Genomic DNA, 21459 nt, shown 5'->3' on the forward strand with positions numbered 1-21459 from the left:
GTGCTCCATCAAAACCTTTTAACCCCAACCCATGGTTTCACTCCCTTTCAATCACCCTTTTCAAATTCAGCCTTTGTAAGTAATTCAACAGAAATCTTAAAATTGCATGCTGTTCTTTTTCACCCTTTTTTTTTACTATTATTATTTCTACCTATCTCAACAATGGTCATCAGTTTTAACTTTCTAGAACAGTAAGCATGCCCCAGTCATTACAATATTCATCCTCAACCTCTCTATTATAATTGCACCGTTCCTCTGTTTTCCTGACTGAAATCTACTACCAAACTAATTCCAGTTTCTCACAAGTCTGTCCTAGGTATACAAATCTGAGAAGCAAACACTCCACTTCCAAATGTAACGTAGGTAATTTTCTGCCTTGGCCCGGCTTCTGGCAAGTGTCTTTGAACTCAGGGACAAAATTCTACTGCAAGATATTTTGCTTTCTGTACTTTCCTCACACAGGTACATTTAGAATATGGCTGCTGAAAATAAATTTTACTTCAAGATGGAACAGGCTGTTCAAACGCTCTAATCTGAAAAGATCTTGCTCATACAAAGGTTCTATCTTGGCAGAGCCCGCCATGAATGACAAAAGAGGAGCATGATTCATTTGGCAGCCAAATTATTTTAATCGTTCCACAAAGGCATATAAAGCCCTACACACATCACAACTTTTGTCTTCCACAATCATTTTTCTTTTCCCTTTCACTCACTCATTTTCCTCTAAATTATTAAAACCTTCTTTCCTCTCGCTACAGTTTGGGAATTCTCTGACTGTATGAACTCATAAAAGAAAATTATAATTAGAAGTAAAAAAGAGGGTTGTACAGAAAAGATGGCTCGTTGGGAACCGTGAAATGGAAGCTATTTCAGGTAACCAAAAAGCCTTATGCTCACTTCAGTGTATGACTTCTTTAACAAAACTCATCCCTGCCTGAATCCTGCTTATCAGGCAGCACACAGTTCACTGGTAACTCCACAAATTAACACACACAGGCACACAATCAAGCCAGTAAAAAGCAGTTTTATTTAAAAGACCAAACTATACGTCTTGTAGCTAATGAGACAAGAACACTCTTGATGGCATGAACAAATCCAAATAATCATTAATGTACAGCTCTAAAAAATCAATCTCGTAATGAGATGAGTTTCAGAGAAAGTTATAGATGGGCAGACTAGCTAGAAAAAGATACTAAATATTACTGTGTTTTTCAAAACAACATGCAGATTTTGCTTCTCACAGCTTTGAGTCTGTCTGGCAAATAAAAGTCCATGAACTGATTTACAGGTTTTTGAAAATGAGAGGTAATTATTTAATGAGTAACAGATGAGCCAAAGTCAATGCAATACTGAGGCTTTATCTGGAATACTATGTACCATTTTTTATCACATCATGTCTGTTTAGAACACGAACATGTGCTTTAAAGAAAATACTGAGAAGTACTACTAGTATTCTCAAGAGAATGAGAGCCTATCTTACATCAGTATCTCAGAAAAATATCTCAATAGCTGTTTAAGAACAAAGAGCAAACTGGATTGATAAAACACCATGGGGGAAAAAAAACCCAAAAAAACAAAAAGCCATCTTAGCTCACAAGAAGGGTGCTTGCACAACAGCAAGTTATAAAAGCTGGCCATTAGTAAATTTAGGATAAAGTGTAAAGGAAAGTTCCTAACCACAAGAACAAAGAGTCTCAAGCAGCATCTGCTGGGCATAGCAACAACATAATGAAGCTTCATAAATGAGAAATACAGGGCTGCAAGAGTAAGGGGACTAGAACTGTGAACTTAAGACATATTTTCCAAACTCATCTCATGCTCTTGCTCTCTCATTTATAAATAAATCCATTCTTACACACACACCTCTCCATTTAAGCAGGCACATTTTTCCCCCCTGAGTGATCTGAAGCTACTCAAATTAACATCTGTCGCTTGTGGTTGATTAATATTCCAATTTTTTGTACTTTCTGGTATGCAAGTTTTTCCAAAAGTTGCCTCCAAGCACTCTCCTCCCTCAATGCTTTTACATCAGTCAAGCCTGTAATTCATACTGCTGTCTTTCACAGAATGTGGCTACACTGTAGCTGCCTACTTTCACAAAAGGTTACTTACCACTTGTAATAAGTTAACAACTTACCTCTTCACAGTGAAAGGTCACTTCAGAAGCTGTGCGATATGAGCAAAAAGGAAGATGAAGGAAAAGAGATAAAAGCATGGTGCATGGAAAGCTGGGATTTAAATATATATATATATAAACTAAATGCACTGGAGTTCTCTCAGCCTATTCAAGTACTTCAAGAATCACAGTTTCACAATGTTGCTAAAGCCTCCTCCTTCTTGGCATAAGTATATGTGTGTGTAAGCAGTGGGAAAGGCATCATATTTTTATTGAAGTGTGAAAAATGCTTCTCATTGAAATAAATAATATGTAATTAAAATTCTAAGTAGGAACTAAACCAAACACTTGTTCACAAGATACAGCCCCTAGGTGGGCCAGAGTTGTAAACTCCATACTTCAACAAACATTTATGTTTACTACTCCATATGGAGTGATGCCTATAGAGCTAAAGTACTGTGATCAAACTAATTGTTTTTACAGACTTACATAACTGCTACAGCACGAAGGCACAGCAGGAGATCACCTAGTCTGAGACCCTGACTCAGAGAAGGATCTGTAAGAGAATGATACTCAAGGCTGAATCCAGCTGGCTTTTAATTACATCCAAAGATAAAGGCTTCACAACATTTCTGGATAACTTTACACTTAAACAGATTTTCCAGTATTTCAGTTCGTGCCTGTTGCCTCTCCCCCTTTCAGTGTCTACTGCCAAGAGGAATCCGGCTTTACCTTCTTTACCACATCACGTATTCAGAAACATCAATAACATCACCCTGAGCATTCTCTTCTCCAGCTTAAGCAGTCCCACCTCCCTCTCATTCTCCTCAGATCTCAGATGTCCCAGTCTCCCAGCCATCTTCATGGCCCTTCACTGGACTTACTCCAGTATCTCCATCTCTCTCTTGTACAGGAGAACCCAGAACTGAACACAGTGCTCCAGATGCGCTTCACAAGCAAGGAGGAGAGAAGAACCACTTCTTTCCACCTGATCAAAATCCTCTGCCCACAAAACTATGAGATGCCGTTGCCACAAGCGCATATTACTGCCTCATGCTCTACTTGGTGTCCACCTGAATACCTGTGTCCTTCTCTCCAAAGCTGCTTTCCAGCCACTCAGCCCCAGCCTATACTGGTGCCTGGGATTATTCCCCTACAGGTGCAGCATTTGGCATTTCCCTCTGCTCAGAAGGATCCTGTCAGCCCACTTCTCCAGCCTGTGGAGGCCTCTATCAATGGCACTGCAACCCTCTGGCCAGTCAAACTTCTCCCAGTTCTGCGCCATCTGCCAGCTTACTGAAAGTGCACTCTGACCCAGCATCTAGGTCATTAGTGAAGATGCTGAGTAGCATCAGCCCCATCATCCACCCCTGCCGCACACCGTCAGGGACCAGCCTTCCGCTCGACCTCATACCAGTGATCACAGCCCTCTGAGCCTGGCACTTCAGACAGTTTTCCACCCACCTCACTGTCCATTTACCCAGGCTGCAGTTTTTCAGTTTGTCAATGAGGATGACATAGGCGACAGTGCCAAATGCTTTGCTGAAACTGACACAAACGGCATGCACTGCCCTCTGCTCCTTCACCACATCAGTGAGCTCATTGTAGAAGGCTAAGAGATTGGTGAGACATGACTACTCCCAGCCAGTCCTTCCTATTTGTGGAAATGGCTTCCAGGTCAATATGAGGTTTGAGTTCCCCAAATTCCCTTTCTTTTCCATGTAGAAAACAGGAAATAATTTTGCTTTCTGCTATTGACCAGTAGGTCAAAGGGGGTGATCCTGCCCCTCTACTCTGCTCTCATGAGACCTCACTTGGAGTATTGTGTGCAGTTCTGGTGTCCTCAACATAAAAAGGACATGGAACTGTTGGAACAAGTCCAGAGGAGGGCCACGAGGATGATCAGGGGACTGGAGCACCTCCCATATGAAGACAGGCTGAGAAAGTTGGGGCTGTTCAGCCTGGAGAAGAGAAGGCTGCGTGGAGACCTCATTGCAGCCTTCCAGTGTCTGAAGAGGGCCTATAGGGATGCTGGGGAAGGACTATTCATTAGGGACTGTAGTGATAGGACAAGGGGTAACAGGTTAAAACTTCAACAGGGGAGGTTTAGATTGGATATAAGGAAGAAATTCTTTACTGTGCGGGTGGTGAGGTACTGGAATGGGTTGCCCAGGGAGGTTGTGAATGCTCCATCCCTGGCTGTGTTCAAGGCCAGGATGGACGAAGCCTTTGGTGATATGGTTTAGTGTGAGGTGTCCCTGCCTATGGCACTGGGGGGTTGGAATTAGATGAGCTTAAGGTCCTTTCCAATCCTAACTATTCTATGATTCTATGATTCTATTCTCCAGAAGCTTCTCCCAAGATTCCTTCTGAGAAAAAATTATTTTCCTTCTTGAGTAATCTCTGAGATTTTCTTCTGGGTTAGGCATTATAGCAGATCTATCTACCTTTATGATATATGAATGAAACTAACACTTGTTTTTCAGATATCAGGTTGCAGCAATAATGGAGAGAAGAGAGAATGTGTCATCCTGTGGAAGCAAATATGACCTAGAGTTACTGAATTACATCTGACAGTATAAAACAGGTCTCTCAAACAAAAAATACTGCAAATAAAGTTATCTTTTCTTCTGCAGTCAATCGTAACACAGACCAAGAAGAAATGAAACCATGTTAAACATAAGTACTCAAGCAATTCCAACACTCAGACAGCCATGACTAACTAAAACACCACCTTTCAAATTAAAAATGTTTCTTTAGAACACATATACATTCTATCTGCTACAATAAAACAGAAATTACTGTATATTACATATATATATATAAGAGCATCCAATCTTCCTGTGGGGAGCTATGCTGTAACAGTTTTGGGCAAGAACTGCAATCTGCTCACATTAACCTTTAACACAAGGAATCATAGCAGAATTGATGCCTGAGAAGTTACTTTTCCTAAACTCAGGTAGAGAAGTTATGAACAACTTTTGAGAACAGTTTCCGAGGGGTTAAGCTAGAAACAGCAAAATTAAGGAAACTGTACAGGCTAGGAAGAGGGTGTGAACAAGGTTCTACTAAAGCTTCCATGTAATCCACCATGCAGCTTGCAGGTATTAGAGCAATGCTTTTTCCCACACTGTTAGAGAGCCTGAATTTACATGGTTTGTCTTGTGCCCATTTCTGTCATGTCTTTTCTTGTTTATTCTGCTTCTTTCCTGACCAAACTTGTGCTTCCTCAAGCTTTGCTTAGTCACACCACCCTTACTACTTGCATGAAAGCAATCTAGCAGTACAAGCTGCACAGCTGTTCTCTTTGCACATAAGTGCACCCAGCAGAGAGGAACTGCAAGGCAACACACCACTGAACACAACTTCAGTTTAGTGCTAGCACAGCTAGGGTTTCTGCAGTGCACGGAAATGCTTCATTAGCATTTTAAACAATGTCATTTGGTGCCCCAGCTACATTTCCTGTGATGGTCTGTATAGCAGAGTTAGCTTACTACCTGTTCATCTTAAAGAAGCTTTCCCAAATACCCTGTAGGTATCACTTTCACTTAAAAAACATTAAAGAAGCTGTTCAATCACTTCTTTCTAGTTGTCTCACATGCTAACAGTTGAATCCAGAAACAGAGTTAATGTTAGTATTGTATGACAAAGCAATAGGTATTTGGATCTTAAATACTTCCATAGTATCTTGCACAATTTACACATCTGCCATTATTCTAGCTCTTTTGTTCGAGAATAAAATCTGGATACTAACTAGCTTCTATTTCTTCCACTCACAGAATTAAAATCTTAAACTTTTCTGTCTTCCAAGAGTGCAAAAAAACCATCAGGTAGAGAGGAAGACAGCTAACAACCATATCAACAAGCAGCTACATTTAACTAAGAGGCATAGCTGTAAAAGGATACAAAAGGAGAAGAAAAAAAAAAGGAAGAGGCTACATTGCAACAATGTGCTACACATTAAAAAAACCAAAGTGGAATCCCCTAAAAAGTACCTTTCTGCAGACTTTTGCCAGCATAGCTGGAGCAGGAAGGCTGGTAAGTGTGATTTGTAAATTAAGCAGCAGAAGCCCCTACTAGTGAATTAAACTAGCTAACCTGGTTTAAGTGATTGAGCTTTTACTGGTACAGCTCATTTGCTTGCTGTTTTACTACATGGCCCTGAAGCAAAGCTTCACTTGTATAGCTGCTTCACAGCAGAAGCAATCTGGCAGTACATTATACTAACACTCTTACAACCATGAGAGAACAATGGCACAGAGCAAGAAAAAGAGATGCAAGTTCCTATCACAAGTGAGGCTGTTCATCCATAATGTTTACAAAGAACAATTTGGTTTTGTATTATATTATGCTATGTCTTTTTGCAGCAGATAATATTTACATTCCAGGGTGTCCTCACTGAAAGGCACATTTAGAGAAAAAGAAAAAATATTTTAAGTGGCCACTGTTAGCAACTCAAAAATTAAGGAGCTCTGTTGGTGGCACTGAATGATCATTACTGCACAATTACTACTACATTGATGTTTTGGGGTTTTTTTGCACACCTAGAAAAGCACTTTTAATTAATCACGATATTTTCACTGAATCATTCATTATGTGTGAAACATTTTCACAAGCCCTGTTATGTGCATTTCCCTGAGGGTAGCAGGAATGTAAAAACTTACTATTTTGAGGTGAAGTTCAATAAAATGATGGTATCAGTATAATGGCAACACAGTAGTATAATGCTGTTTCAAATTCAGGTCTCCTCCTTCTACTATGTATCATACTTCAATGTTGCAAACTTCCCTTTTCTCTCAAGCAGTCTAACCAGCCAATATTATTAGGGCTTAACTAAAAATAATTGGTCATAGCAAGTATTTACGTTTAATTTTGTTGCTTGATGCCAGATCTGATGTGGGGAAACTGAGTCTGGAAGCCTAGTCAATTTTTCCAACAACACAATCTAGTAAGATACAGTAATTCAGCCTCTCCCCGTAGATCTTGTTTTCACTTTACGAAATACAACATCAGTAGGAAACAAATACATTTGTTAGCACTCATTAGCAAATGCTGGGGGGTGTTGGTTGTTAAAAATCAAACCCCATCTTCCTGTCTGTCCCTTCACAGACATTCTTCAATAGTAGGAGTTAAGTACCACATTTTAGCACAGACAGGCTCAAAGGTATGACCAAGAAATCTTCCACTAATATAACCAGTCTTCAAATAAAAACCACTCTCTAACATATCTATGATATATATATTTCTCTCGTTCTTTGAAGTGCTTAGCGTCATGGTGCTGCAATTTGACAGCAGGACATGATACAGAAACTGGAGAGACAGGTTACCAACACACTACAAGTAACTCCAGGCATAAGCAAGGGAGCCCTGAAGGAGCTCTTCAACCCTGTAACTTGTACGCCCAGTTTCAGCTTCATGAGAAAATAAAACCTCCACAGAAGCTACTCAGTGGGGGAGTGGGAAGACACGGACAGCTTCTAATAGAAACACATGAACCTTATAAAAATAAACTACTGGGGAGTACAGGATACACACTTTGAAGAAAATAAACAACAATTACCCTTTTCTAAATACTGAATGACCACTAAGGAAAGAAAGAAGATGTGAAAATCCCAGACAAAGAAAAGGGGTCAGTATTATAGAGTGTCGCTGCAAGTGTCACCAAGGTTTGGAAAGGCAAGCAATGCACATTCTACTTCCTTGTAAAGAATTCTGTTTCAGATACAAAGGATCAGCATTACACAATTGTTTAGTGGAGTACAAAAGGTTGAATTAATGAATGAGACCAAAGAATACATTTCCTTTCTTTCTGTTTTGTAAAATAAAATTCCCTTTAAAAGTAATTTCTTATGCCTTAACATGTGTGTTCCGGATTTAGGTAGATCTAGTGTTTATTTCTGTGTACCACACACACATATTCTGCATGTCTTTTACACACATATTTGCATTGCTGAAAATATTTTGAAAGAAGCTATATGAAGAAAAATGAAAAAAAAAATAGCTTCTATTTTAGAGTTTGATGAGGCGTTCCTCTCCCTCCACTTACTCAGAATTTTCCTCTGATGTCCACCAGACACTTTGACTAGATTCTCTACAAAATATTCACAGTGTCGGAAAGGCTGCAGAAGTTCACATGACCCACTAAAACCATGTGGGCTGACAATACAGAAACTGGGAAGTTTCCCACACAGAATCACAATCAAAGACTATGAAATGCAGTGCTCAGTCCCACAGGAACTGGTGCATTTAAGCAGTTCTATCCTCCTAGTCATTCCATAAGCTTCAGAGAGCTACCTTGTACATGGAATTTATTTCTGTACAGTAGTTTTTAAAGAACCTGCCCTCAACTGCTCAGTTAAGGGAGATTCAAAGTACGTATGATCTTTCCTTCTGCAGAGAAAAAATACTGGCAATAACTCACAACAAGGTCACACAAACTCTATCACCTTCCAGGACTCCAGTTTATCTTTAGCATTCTGTACATTTATAAAACATCAGTAGCAAATGAGTGTTTGGTTTTAAATTAACCATCATTATTTGTGACCACCTGTTCATGAGAGGTGCCTTCAGTTTGAAAGTACAGATCCCACAGAGTCAAAGAAAGGTAAATAGATAAGAGCACACCACAAAGTATTATGAATCAACTGAAGGTTACAAAATGAAGAATCTGTGTGAGAACAGAGGAAAAAAAACAAGCATATGCCCTTTTGTACATGTGCAACAGTACTTTTTTCCATTAAATAAATTGTATTTAAAATATTTAACTACATTTTAGAAGTAGACTCCTGTAAAATAAAAGTGAACAATTAAAAAAACTGTTGAAAGCTACATCAACATATGTATGCAGCTTTCTGGTGGGTAAATTTTATACATTTTTTATTCAAGATAGTTAACATGGTACTTCTGAATTGCAGGCCTTTCTCCATCTATGTTTCTCTAATTCAGCCCCAGAAGGGGAATAACTCAGATCAGCTTAGAAAAGCTTTTAAAAGAAGAATAGCTTAAGTTTTGTATTTGTGCTTGGTAATACAATAAAATTGAGACACAGGACATCAGGAAAGGATAAAGAAAATGCTAAGACTTGCATCTTACCCTCTTCTATCTACAGATATTAGGCATTCACTGGGCCAGTGATAAGGCAACAGCTGACAAGTGTATGAACTCTAAAGTGCCATGGTTAATGCAGACAACATGACAGCAGTGTGCAGTAAGACAGGCAGTCTGCTCACATGCTGGCAGGGTCCTGACAGCAAAAAAAGGAGGAAGCTTGGGGCAAGGGAACCAAGAAAATCCTTCATGCAACCAAAAGCTGATAAACACAGGCAACAGAAGGAAAGCTGGATGATACAGCGCTCTTGTTCCAAGTAGGAAAAGAGTAATTTTCAACCAGAAAGATAAAAAGGAGTTTCATTTGCTTTGTGCTATTAATTAATAAGTAAACACTGACAGATAAATTAGAACACCTAAAATCACCTAAGCATGTCTAAAAGGGAAATTAAGGCTTTAGCTATGCTGGTAATCATGAAAGTTACAAAAGAATTTCCTGTTTTAGAGATGGTTCCTGTTGAAAGGGAGTTTTTAATCAGTGGTTTTGACAAAGACTGACAGCCTCTGGGAAGGCAAATATAAGTTCTCTAGAAGAACAAGCATTAAATTAATCTTTCAAAGGGTGTAGTGAGTCCCCATGCAGTAGGAATGGAGAAATCAAGATATTGTGAAGCAGCACATAGACACACTCAACATCTTGCACAGTCTTGACTAACTTGTGTTGTATTCATTTCTCTCAATATTCCCAGTAAAAAAATAAATAAAAGAGAATTCATTGCCACCTACTGTAAAGATAACAGGTTTGCCTTGTTTCTGTCCCCTGGGTGGGAGGTATCAATGTTATGTTTAAAAATGTATGCTCTACTTATTTCTTCTCTTCAATCCCTCACCACCTCCCATCACAACCATCACCACTAAGGATCCATCACTAAAGAAGGAGTCTGAAGTCAGATTGAGTAATCAACTCCTTCTATTACATCACGATAGTTTACTTGCACCTTTGTCTTTTCCAGGGGTAACTGAATGACTACAGTGTCTATATATAAACAATAATATATTTCATATGGCTGTAACAGGGCCAAAAAATGAGGATTAAGAGACTCACATGTACTCTTTCCAGTTCTGAAGAGAACAACATGTGGTGACCATAAACCTAAACTGCTCCAATATACTCTGTCATATTAGAATTTTATTAACAGTGCCAGTGAAATTCTAGCAGAGTAAATAATTAGGTGATGGCAGGAAATGAAGAAACCTTTTAGGACACTGTCACCACTGTCAGCTTCCCAAAATAGTTCCCAAAAGATTCTATGAGGGAATTGTAGCACTCACAGACACTGAATACAAAGATACCTAATTAGTCATACAATTCTTCCAGTAGTAAATAATGCAAATAGTTTGCTGGTCCAGCTGATAGGCACTTTATAAAAGCATTAAAGTTATTAAGTGGTCTACACATGATACATCAGAAAAAAAACAGCACTTCTGTACTCAGAAGTGAAATCCCAAAACAACAAAGAAAACTCAAACAAATTTAAAAAAATAAAGACCACTAAACAACATATTGTTAATGAACTACAGTGTTAGATCATGTCAGAAATATTCAGAAATAATCAGTATCATTAAGGCATGACAGCAGCAGTTAGAACAACTAGTCTTATGACCCCTTTTCCTCACATGTCCCTTTTGCTCTCATCTTCATGCTTACTTATTGTTAATGTCACTTAGCATTTAAGTAATACAAACTGAAAGACAACCAGTAGATGTAGTCCGAATACAGGCTGGATTGTTCTAATGGAGCAAATGGGATACTTGGCAGAATAAGCTTAAATGCAAGCAGAACCCTTCACATTACAATTATTAAATGCTGTAAATATACCACATGCATCCAGAATACTGTTTCTATTACACCATTTTGCAAACAAACATTAAAAACATCAAAATCAGACAATGTCACTTAAAGATGACGAAGTACATCTCAGAGTGATGCAATTAAATTGCAAGAAAAGTGGAAATACCAACAAGCATTCTCATCTTACATGGGCGTGTAGATACAGGACAAGGGGGAATGACTTTAAATGAAAAGGGAGGAGATTTAGACTAGACATTAGGAAGAAATTCTTTACTGTGAGGCTGGTGAGGCACTGGCACAGGTTGCCCAGAGGAGGCTGTCCCATCCCTGGCAGAGTTCAAGGCCGGGTTGGATGGGGCTTTGAGCAACCTGGTCTAGTGGAAGGTTTTCCTGTCTGTGGCAGGGTGTTGGAACTAGATAATCTTTAAGGTCCCTTCCAAACCAAACCATTCTGTGATTCTAAGATTCCATGTTAGCTTCGAAAGAGCAGTGGGACTGAACTTCAGTTTCTAGGAGCTTGTGGGTTTTGTGACTGTGTTTTAAGAATTCTAACTAGGTTTTTGGTTCTATCAGTAAAAATCAGATACACAGCTGTACTCTCTATAAATCCAAAACTGTAGAAATGTGTTTTGCAAGACATTTGCGTACAAATATTGCTAAACACCTCCACAGATTTTACCTATGGAGAAGAGTTTCTTATAGCAGCCTGCTCCAACAGTAAAATAATTGCCAGAACAAGTGTAAAAATTAATCAGGCCAAAACACATGTATTACTAACATGCCCACCCACACATAAACAAGCTAAGGGAAAACAAAAACATCCAGAGCTTGGAAAGTTGCCAAAGGGGATTTAAGAATAAAAAAATTATAATCTTGTTTTCTTCAGGGAAGAGAAGGTATGAGGTCAGGAAACCTTATCTTTGCCTTACAGCCTTTAGGACTAAGTTGAAAAATCACCCTCAACCAACTAATGCTGCAAATTCAATAAATCCTGATGGAAACTACTATAAGAGGCTATTGCCAACACCACACTGACTTCCCTGGGTAAAACACAATCCCAAATAATAATATATAAATAATTTCTCAGGAAATTAAAGCTACTTTAAACAGTATGATATTACAGCTTCAAAGAAGTTACATCTTTGAAAATATAACTTCTAGATAGCACATTTCAATCTCTGATTATGTTCTCCTCCACATGGCTTGCAGCCTCAGGAAGGGAAAAAAAACAATTATTTAATTTCTTTTTTAAGATAATTTTTTTGTTGTTTACGATTTAAATAACATCATATTTTAAACAAAAATACTCTGAGTTTCTTAAGAATACAAAAGACAAACCCAAGCAAAAAGAGGAAATAACAGAATCTCCTTAGTATCCCAATTTATACTAGCTACACTGAGCTCTATCAGTGAAGAAATATTATGTGTATTTAAATAAGAATATTTTTTAAGCATCAGCAATTACAATGCATATTGAAAAATGAAAAGCAATGCATTTTGTTTTCAAACTCCTAAATTTTCAGGATAATAAATAATTACAACTAAGCCACCACCTTTTCAGAAGGTTACTTTTTACCAATAACTTGTTGCAATATATAGTAGTCACTAAAAGTTAATAAAAACCTTAACACTGAAGATTCACATTACCATGTGTCCACTGCATGACTGCTGCATGTATTTAAAAACCCCTCACTTTTGCGTAATTCACAAAATGTTCACATGCTGATTCTCACAAATAAATTCAACAGCTGACAGCCCCAAACAGCAACCCTGCTTCCCTCTGTCATCCTACAACCCCATAAGTAATCTCCTTCTTAAAAGCCAGCATCAAAACATATCCAACAAATTGATCACCACAGGACAGCTAACACCACACTTGCCCCCACAATAGACATACGAGATCCATTCTGCTGACAGCAACAAGCACAGCACCCTGCCCATCTGGCTGGGAGTATCACCAGTTCCCTGCGAAAGGGAATGGGACGAGCTTCTGTTGCTACCAAGGAGTCTCACATCTTTTCCAGGCCAAACACCCAGGGCAGCTGCCTCATTGGAAGCTCCCTCACCTCCTCTGAAGCCAGACAAACAGGTTGATGCATGACATTTGTAATCATACCTTGGGCATCCAGGACAACCAGAGCACTGCTGCTGCTCCGTGCTAAATTCCCCTGGAAGACTGAACACTGCCAAGTCAGGACTAGTACAAGATCATCTTGTTTGTTTGTGGGGCAGATGTGCTAAGAGAGGGTGAAAGATTTTGACTGGTTTTGCTTTCACCATTGTAAAAGTAATAACAGTGGCAATAATAAAATAACACATCAGTCATGCTATGTTTCTTCCCACAAAATCTTAATTGCTGTTGATAGAAATAAAAGCTCAAAGAGACAACACTTTCACATGATGGAAACTATCTGAAAGTTTCTTTCACCAATGTTATTCTCTTGTTACTTCACTGTAAGGATAACAAACTTAATGGCCATACTCAGAACTTGCAATGAGAAACTAGTACTCCTCCCTCTCATTCCCAAGACAATGTAACAGTTAGGATGCTGTTCCTAAGAACAAATACATAGACAGCATTCTAAAAAGATTTCCAGAAAAAAAAAGCTCAGTAATTGAATTGCAAATTCCCACCCTGTAATAATTCACTGACCCATAAAGCAAGTCATCTTTTCAGGTACAGACAGAAATGACACTGCTTTCCCTAGCCTGCATATATCTTCAGTGGATGCCACAACTTTCACAAATGGCTAGTTAGGCAAAGCTGACCCAGATGTCACTTAATTAACAGCATTCAGAATACTGAGGAGAGCAGGGAAGTAGGTAATAACCTACAAGCCCTGAAGCAAAGGCAGGCACAGCAGTATCAAAGAGCAAATTGGCAAAGCAAGACGGAAGGATAACTGGAGTTGGTCAGTTGTCTGACCTGACAGGTAGGAGCCAGAGGGCTAGGGAAGCAGAAAGCACTGCAGGAATTTCTGGTACATGAGAAATATTCTGTTTTCCCTCCCAGGAGCCAACCTACAGCTGTAAAGGACCCTTGCATGTACAAAGACCCAATCTTCTGAAAGGTTTCAGAAGAGCAGTAAGAGGGATAGGTAGGGGTCTGTGGGGTATGGAACAAGCACAGGGGTCTCAGCAAGAAGAGCTTGCAGTTCACTCCCCTGCAACCTCTGGCTGGTCATGGAAATTAAAAATAAATAAATAAAGAAATAAATAAAACCCAACAATACAGAGAAAAAAAAATAACGACAAGCAACAGATAACAATCTCTCCCATGTACCTATGATTCAGCATGAACATCCCTGATATCCTACAACTAGTTTGCACCGAAGATTGTATTCTGCTTATATAACAAGAAATCCAGGTTGCTGTTCTGACCTGAGGCAGTAGCTACACAAAGCCCCTGTCCTGTTTCATTGTTTCTAAAATCCATGCTGCACACCACAATTTCATAAATAACTACCACTACATTTCTTGCTCATTTTAAAATTAACTTACCTCCCCAATTCTGCTCGCAATATTGGCAAGTCCTCTAACTACAGACAAGCCTTGAGGTTGTCACACATTGCAAATTCAGTTTACCAGTGTAACGCCACCCAATCCCACATAGAATTGGGTTTGTAAAATCAAATGAGCAAACATGGCTTTGCACCACAGTTTCCTGCTTTCTACATCTTCATCTGCTATCTGCAGAATCTGTCTCAGATGCCATCACACAAAGTTTTACACTGCAGATCATGGATTTCCAAGTTGAAGTTTTCAAGCTAGAAAGATACTGAAAACTAACTTTATACCATGAATGGATAACAAATGCAAATGATTAACACTGCAATCACACCTGCTACCTCCTCTTTTTCAAACATGTAACTGAGGAGTAAGACAACTATGGAGAGTACATAATTTTCCACTCATACTTCTATTTTTCTATCTGAAAAATTAGAAGAAAACAGAAAAAGGTGACAACCAGATCCACTTTCATACATTTCTTATAATAAATTCAGTATCTGCACCTCTAACAGAAGTAGATATCTACAAAGGCTGACAGTTCTAGATCTTAAAGAGGGTCCAAAGAATTTTCTCATGTTAAGACAAACCTCTCCCAGAAAACCTTCCAAGTGACCATAGCTGCAGTTTAACAGACAGTGAAAACAGAAAGAAATTTCAAATACCTTCTCTGTTACACCTTGCATACTGAATTGCAGAGCATAAGAAATGTATGAATCTCTGGCTTTTTGTGCCTGTATGTGTAAAATATATAAAATTCAGAGCAGGTGTTTTGTAGATTCAAAAACAGGAAGCAACTCTGATATAACTTCACAGTGAAAGTCCCCTGAAAAAAATAACTGCACATGTACTGCATATGTGTCATTGCTACCTCCCTTTCCGCTTTCATACCTCCATCTTCAGACAGCTCCTCTCCAAACCCTAATTTGCATTTATACCCTGAAGTTTAAAACCACTTTTGCTTAAGGAACTCCAAAAGTCTTTTCCACATTCACCTAGTACTCCCTTGAAAATATCTGAACACTTTCCATTAATGTCTTTTCATAAACATTTCAATATATTTCATTTCCCCAATCTTTCCATTTCTGATTTGTACATCTTTTCTTCCAAACAATTTTCTCTTCAAATTGCACTTCCAGAATCTGTGCACAAACACTAACAGAGACCACTCAGGACTCTTTGCTGTGTTAATTCAGTAGTTTTAATTCAGCCCAAACACTGAATTTTTGCAAAGCCCAACAGTTTCTTTGGAATGTCATCATAAATTTATTCAAAAGAAAATCAGACCACAGGAAGGAAAAGGTCTTTTTTTCAATAGGAAATTATTCACTATACTTGAAGGCAGAATGTAAAGTACCTCAAGAATTTAATGAGTGATTTTTACCTCTGAATAACTTTCTTATTAACTAACTACTCTCACAACCAATTCTGATAAGCAATGGGATTTTGGAGTTGCATTCAACTCCAGGACTCATTTACAGCATCCTTTTTTGCCTGCCTCTCAGTTACCCTGCTGACACAAGAGCACAGCAACAAGGCACAAACTGACTGATGGTGAGCTGAACAATGCCTGCACTTGTTACAAAATTTTCAGTACCTGAAAGTTTACAATTCTTTAGAATCTTAGTGGACAGAATGGTAACTCTCAACAAGCTTTCTAATGGACTGCTGTTACATTTTAACTATAGCTCTCCAGATACAAGGAGAAGACTTACGAAAGAAAAACTGAAGAAAAATATTCTTCACTCAAGATATTCACAAAATAATTATACTTTAAAGAAGTTTGTAACTTCTTCTCCACATTATCCAATTTATAGAGGGAATTAAAAAGCTATTTGATTTTGTGTTCAAGCTGAAAATGAGGAAGTATTTAATATATGTTTTAGTTCTTTAGAAAACAATCCTGGATGATGATTTAATTTAAAGAAAAAAAAAAGGGGGGGGGGAGTGGAGAGCAGGAGGGATAAGAAGCACAGAGCATGTAGTGATATCTTATGAGAACACAAAATCAAAATAATTTGTTGTTGGTTTAGAACTTTCTACTGAGAAAAAGCTATTTATTTTTCAATTATGTGTATTTATTTTTCAATTATGCCACAGTTTGTAGTAATTTTGGAAAGCAGAAGCCTTAAAAATTAGGTACAATGGCAGAGAGAACTTGCAAATCTTCATACTGAGATTATGATATTTTCATAACAGAAATTCATAAGCTGCATTTATTCAGAACACTAAATGAAACACATCCAAAAATCAGCAGCAGATTTAAAATACCAGCCGTAATCGGGCCTAGAGGAAGTCTGCTTTTGCCCCATAGAACTTCACAGCTTCTTAGAGTTCAAGAAGAAAAATATTACCAATATACAAGAAGTCCCAAAATAGTTTCTTTCCTCTACCCCAAACTGTGGATTTTCAAAGGTTAAGAAGAAACAGGGTATCCATTTTCATCCTCCACTCCCTTTCATCTCACTGAGGCTGTTACTTCCTCCTAATCATCACTGCCTGACAAGAACAGAGCTGTTCCTTGCACTTGGCAATGACAAGAACAAAGATTAGGATGGGAGTACATTTGTCCCCACAGGAACACTTGAGGTTCCTGTGTCCCCAACCCAATTACGGGCTCAGCAAGTTTGCCACCAAACCATTTCACCAGATCACCTTCACATATGCAGCGCTATTGAAGAAAAATGAAATTACTTTGTTTTGTGCATATGTCTAAATACACAACAAGCTCACACAGAAGGGAAAAAAAAAGGGGGGGGGGAAAGAAGGAAAAAAATATATATCCTTGGAAAGGTTAAAGTCCTAAAGATCCTCTGAAACTGTAGTAACAGATTAACACAAAACCTATTTATGTAATTTATTGTACTTCTTGCTCTCTTTTCATAGTGGAGAGCCAAGTTTATGGAGGGTTATAGAATCTAACAGCTTAGGTCTGCAATGACAAATCAACGAGGCCCAGAGGTACTAATAGCTAGTCTCATATGTGCAGACATATGTGTGTACACACACAGGTGCCCAGTAAAAAGATATATATTTCTAAAACTCAGAATGGCTTTCCTAAAGCCAGTATTGCTGCAAGTTATTTGGTACACTACATGAAATACAAAGTCATAACTTTTGCCTTTTTTTTAAGTTTTTGTAGACAATTGTTTGGAAAAATCCACTTTATTCTCGACTAGCTTAGCCAGGACTGAGTATTTGCAAAAAGTTTCTATAAAACATAAGAAAGCACTCTAGAGAAGAAGTTAAAGAGAAGCAGCTACAGAGAAGAGAAAATATTGCAAATGCCATGATATATAAGTTATTCTAGAATAATCACAAACATAATCACTGAAAAGAACAGAGATGTAAGGGTAGCTTTATTTTCAGGATATCAAAACTACATTGTCTTTGTAAAGAAAGTAATCTTTCTTTGCAGCATAGCCTCAGCAGAACATTGCATTGCAATGTATTATGGGTTTGGATATAAGAAATATGACATAAAGGCTGATATTTAGACTGAACAGCACAGTACACAAAATGTATACACACAACACAAAAACAGTTCCACTTTGTACTCACTCTTACAAAGTTGTCAGGGAACAAACCTCTTCTGCCTTTGAGCTGTCCTTCCCACCAGCCTCCATCATCTTTCTTGATATTGGTGATTATATCACCTACAGTGATCGTCAGCTCATCATCATGTTGAGCTTTGTAGTCAAACTCCACTATCGCCTCCACTAAAAAAGAAGCACACATACACATTATTATTGACTACTTTCAAGTTTCCATGGCTTTAAAAGTAATAAGAAAACAACAATCCCATTATATATTCTCAGTGAAAGTAATATATTCAGCTTAACCAAGACAGCATATCAAATAGGCAACATGTAGTAGTAACATTTTGAGAAACCAAAGAAAAAAAACACACAGGAATGCCCATCTTGCTTGAGGCAACAAATTGCACACATTTTTCTTTACTGTTTATAGGAAATCTGCTTGTGATGCTTCAGCAATATCTCTGGCAGCATAACAAAGTTTATTTTTATTTACTGGACTACATTTTAGCATTTGTTCAAGGGACTTCTAAAGCATTTTATTTCTGGAAAGGTTCTCAAACTCATAAGCATCCCAAGCTTTACCTACTTCGCTAAATACATCACTAAAGAGTATTTAACAATAATTCTTCACAACATGCTGTGTTACACTGTTGTTTATTCACAAATGCAAAGCTTTGCTGCATGAACACGCTCTCTCAGGGTTTCACCAAAGGGAGAAAAATTTACTTTCACTTATGATTATGCATCAGAGGATCTGAAGATTAAATACTTCTACTGCTCTGAATGTCTGTTATCAGATAGAGGTGCATTACAAACTTGCTGCCATTATCTTTGTTTTCCTGGGAGGACTCCCCATCCCTTGAAACCAAACACACAGCAAAGTCTCTATAGAGAATTAAGTCATAAAGACATAAATATTCCTTTAGCAAACTAAAAATAATAGACCAGGGGTATTCAAATATGGAAACAGTGGCTCATCAAATACCTGCTAGGAGGAGCCAGATTCGCAAGGCCAAAGATAGCCATATTTGTAAAGCCTTACACCTTTTTCTTCAGTGGAAAACCATGCCCCAAGATGTTCCACCAAACATTTAGCACTTCAACCATCAAAACAGAAAAATTAGGGCTTTCTGCACAAATGACTGTGCTATGTAAACCCTGCAAGATCTGGGCTGCAAACAGGCAATACAACTCACAAAACACAGCTAACCATTACACCACACAGACCAAAAAGTTCTGCCTAAATAACAAGCCCTGCAGACTAAATTGAATTAAGCTGACAGGAAAGCAGAATTATTCCTCTCCACCCCAAAAATGTCACACAGTCACGATGCTGAACATCTCCCTCCCTCCTCCAGAGCCTGCAAGGCACAGCTAAAAGTGTTTTGACTTTCGGATACATCTCACGCAGGGCTATGACTGGTAATATTTATCTATTGCTGATTTTCTGTGAAGTCCAAAACATTATAAAACCAGCCAACAAGAGGCCTGCTAAACTACCTCATGAACAGTGAAAGAGTGCACATAACAAACTGACATGCAAACAGAACTTGACAAATTTACCACTGAAACTTAACTGAAAAATCAGTCACTCAGGCTGGAAGGGATCTGAGGTCTCTCGTTTAGCCTCCTATCTAAAGCAGGACCAACTCTGAGGTCAAACCAGTTTGCTCAGGGGTCTGTCCACATGGGTCTTGAAAAACTCCAAGGATATAGGTAGGGTACACAGGGCAACCTACTCCACTGCTTCAGAGGGAAAAAAAAGTTTTATCTCCAGAGTACATTGGAACATTTCTTGTTTCAATTTACATACATTAGTCTTGTTATCTCACCACGCACTGCTGTAAGGAGCCTGACTCCACTTACTTGCAGCAGCGTAAGGCTGCTATTAGGACCTCCTGCTTTTTCTTCCCCAAGCCAGACAAGTGGAGTTCCCCTAGCCTCAGGTCCCCCCCACTATTTAGCATGTGAACTGTTCCACCAATTTGGTATCAACCACAGACCTAAAGACAGTGCACTTGATTGCCTCCTCCAGTAACTGATAAAGATGTTAAGCAGAAAGGTCCGAGGACAGCCCCTGGTGGTATTCCTTCATTAACAGTTTGCAAGCAAAGTGCTACTCAAACATCACAACATTTGAAGCTGTAAAGCACCTCTGTAGATCAAAACCCATTATTAAGAGACAGCTAAGGTATAGATTGCTCAAGGCATTGTACAACCAGGTTTTGATACAACAAAGGATGGCAAGTGCAGTGTTTGATCACCCTTAAGATCACAAAACTTTCCTTACATTTAAATGAATTTTCCTCTATTTCAACACATGGTGATTTCCTCTCCCCCTTTCAGTGTCTACTGCCAAGAGGAATCCGGCTTTACCTTCTTTACCACATCACGTATTCAGAAATATCAATAACATCACCCTGAGCATTCTCTTCTCCAGCTTAAGCAGTCCCACCTCCCTCTCATTCTCCTCAGATCTCAGATGTCCCAGTCTCCCAGCCATCTTCATGGCCCTTCACTGGACTTACTCCAGTATCTCCATCTCTCTCTTGTACAGGAGAACCCAGAACTGAACACAGTGCTCCAGATGCACTTCACAAGCAAGGAGAAGAGAAGAACCACTTCTTTCCACCTGATCAAAATCCTCTGCCCACAAAACTATGAGATGCCATTGCCACAAGCGCATATTACTGCCTCACGTTCTACTTGGTGTCCACCTGAATACCTGTGTCCTTCTCTCCAAAGCTGCTTTCCAGCCACTCAGCCCCAGCCTATACTGGTGCCTGGGATTATTCCCCTACAGGTGCAGCATTTGGCATTTCCCTCTGCTCAGAAGGATCCTGTCAGCCCACTTCTCCAGCCTGTGGAGGCCTCTATCAATGGCACTGCAACCCTCTGGCCAGTCAAACTTCTCCCAGTTCTGCGCCATCTGCCAGCTTACTGAAAGTGCACTCTGACCCAGCATCCAGGTCATTAGCGAAGATGCTGAGTAGCATCAGCCCCATCATCCACCCCTGCCGCACACCGTCAGGGACCAGCCTTCCACTCGACCTCATACCAGTGATCACAGCCCTCTGAGCCTGGCACTTCAGACAGTTTTCCACCCACCTCACTGTCCATTTACCCAGGCTGCAGTTTTTCAGTTTGTCAATGAGGATGACATAGGCGACAGTGCCAAATGCTTTGCTGAAACTGACACAAACAGCATGCACTGCCCTCTGCTCCTTCACCACATCAGTGAGCTCATTGTGGAAGGCTAAGAGATTGGTCAGACATGACCACTTCTTCATAAACCTATGCTGACTACTCCCAACCAGCTTCTTGTCCTTCCTATTTGTGTAAATGGCCTCCAGGGTTATTTGTTCTTTCCAAAGGATCAACCTGAGGCTGACCAGACT

The 21459-nt window shown here is 39.1% G+C and overlaps 1 protein-coding gene across 3 annotated transcripts in view; it reads right to left on the minus strand.

Moving 5' to 3' along the window:
* SH3KBP1 (SH3 domain containing kinase binding protein 1) overlaps nucleotides 1-21459 on the minus strand; it is a 226149-nt gene that overhangs the window by 181723 nt on the left and 22967 nt on the right. Inside the window, exon 2 of one of the 3 annotated variants that reach the window (XM_031051030.2) lies at nucleotides 18084-18241. In XM_031051030.2, the coding sequence (XP_030906890.1) occupies nucleotides 18084-18241 (158 nt within the window). Of the gene's footprint in view, nucleotides 1-12912; nucleotides 13001-13131; nucleotides 13166-18083; nucleotides 18242-21459 lie in introns of those variants that run through there. The other 2 variants (XM_031051032.2, XM_031051031.2) reach the window with 2 other exon arrangements.

This window comes from Melopsittacus undulatus, chromosome 2 (assembly GCF_012275295.1).
Source record: "Melopsittacus undulatus isolate bMelUnd1 chromosome 2, bMelUnd1.mat.Z, whole genome shotgun sequence".
Classification (NCBI taxonomy): domain Eukaryota; kingdom Metazoa; phylum Chordata; class Aves; order Psittaciformes; family Psittaculidae; genus Melopsittacus; species Melopsittacus undulatus.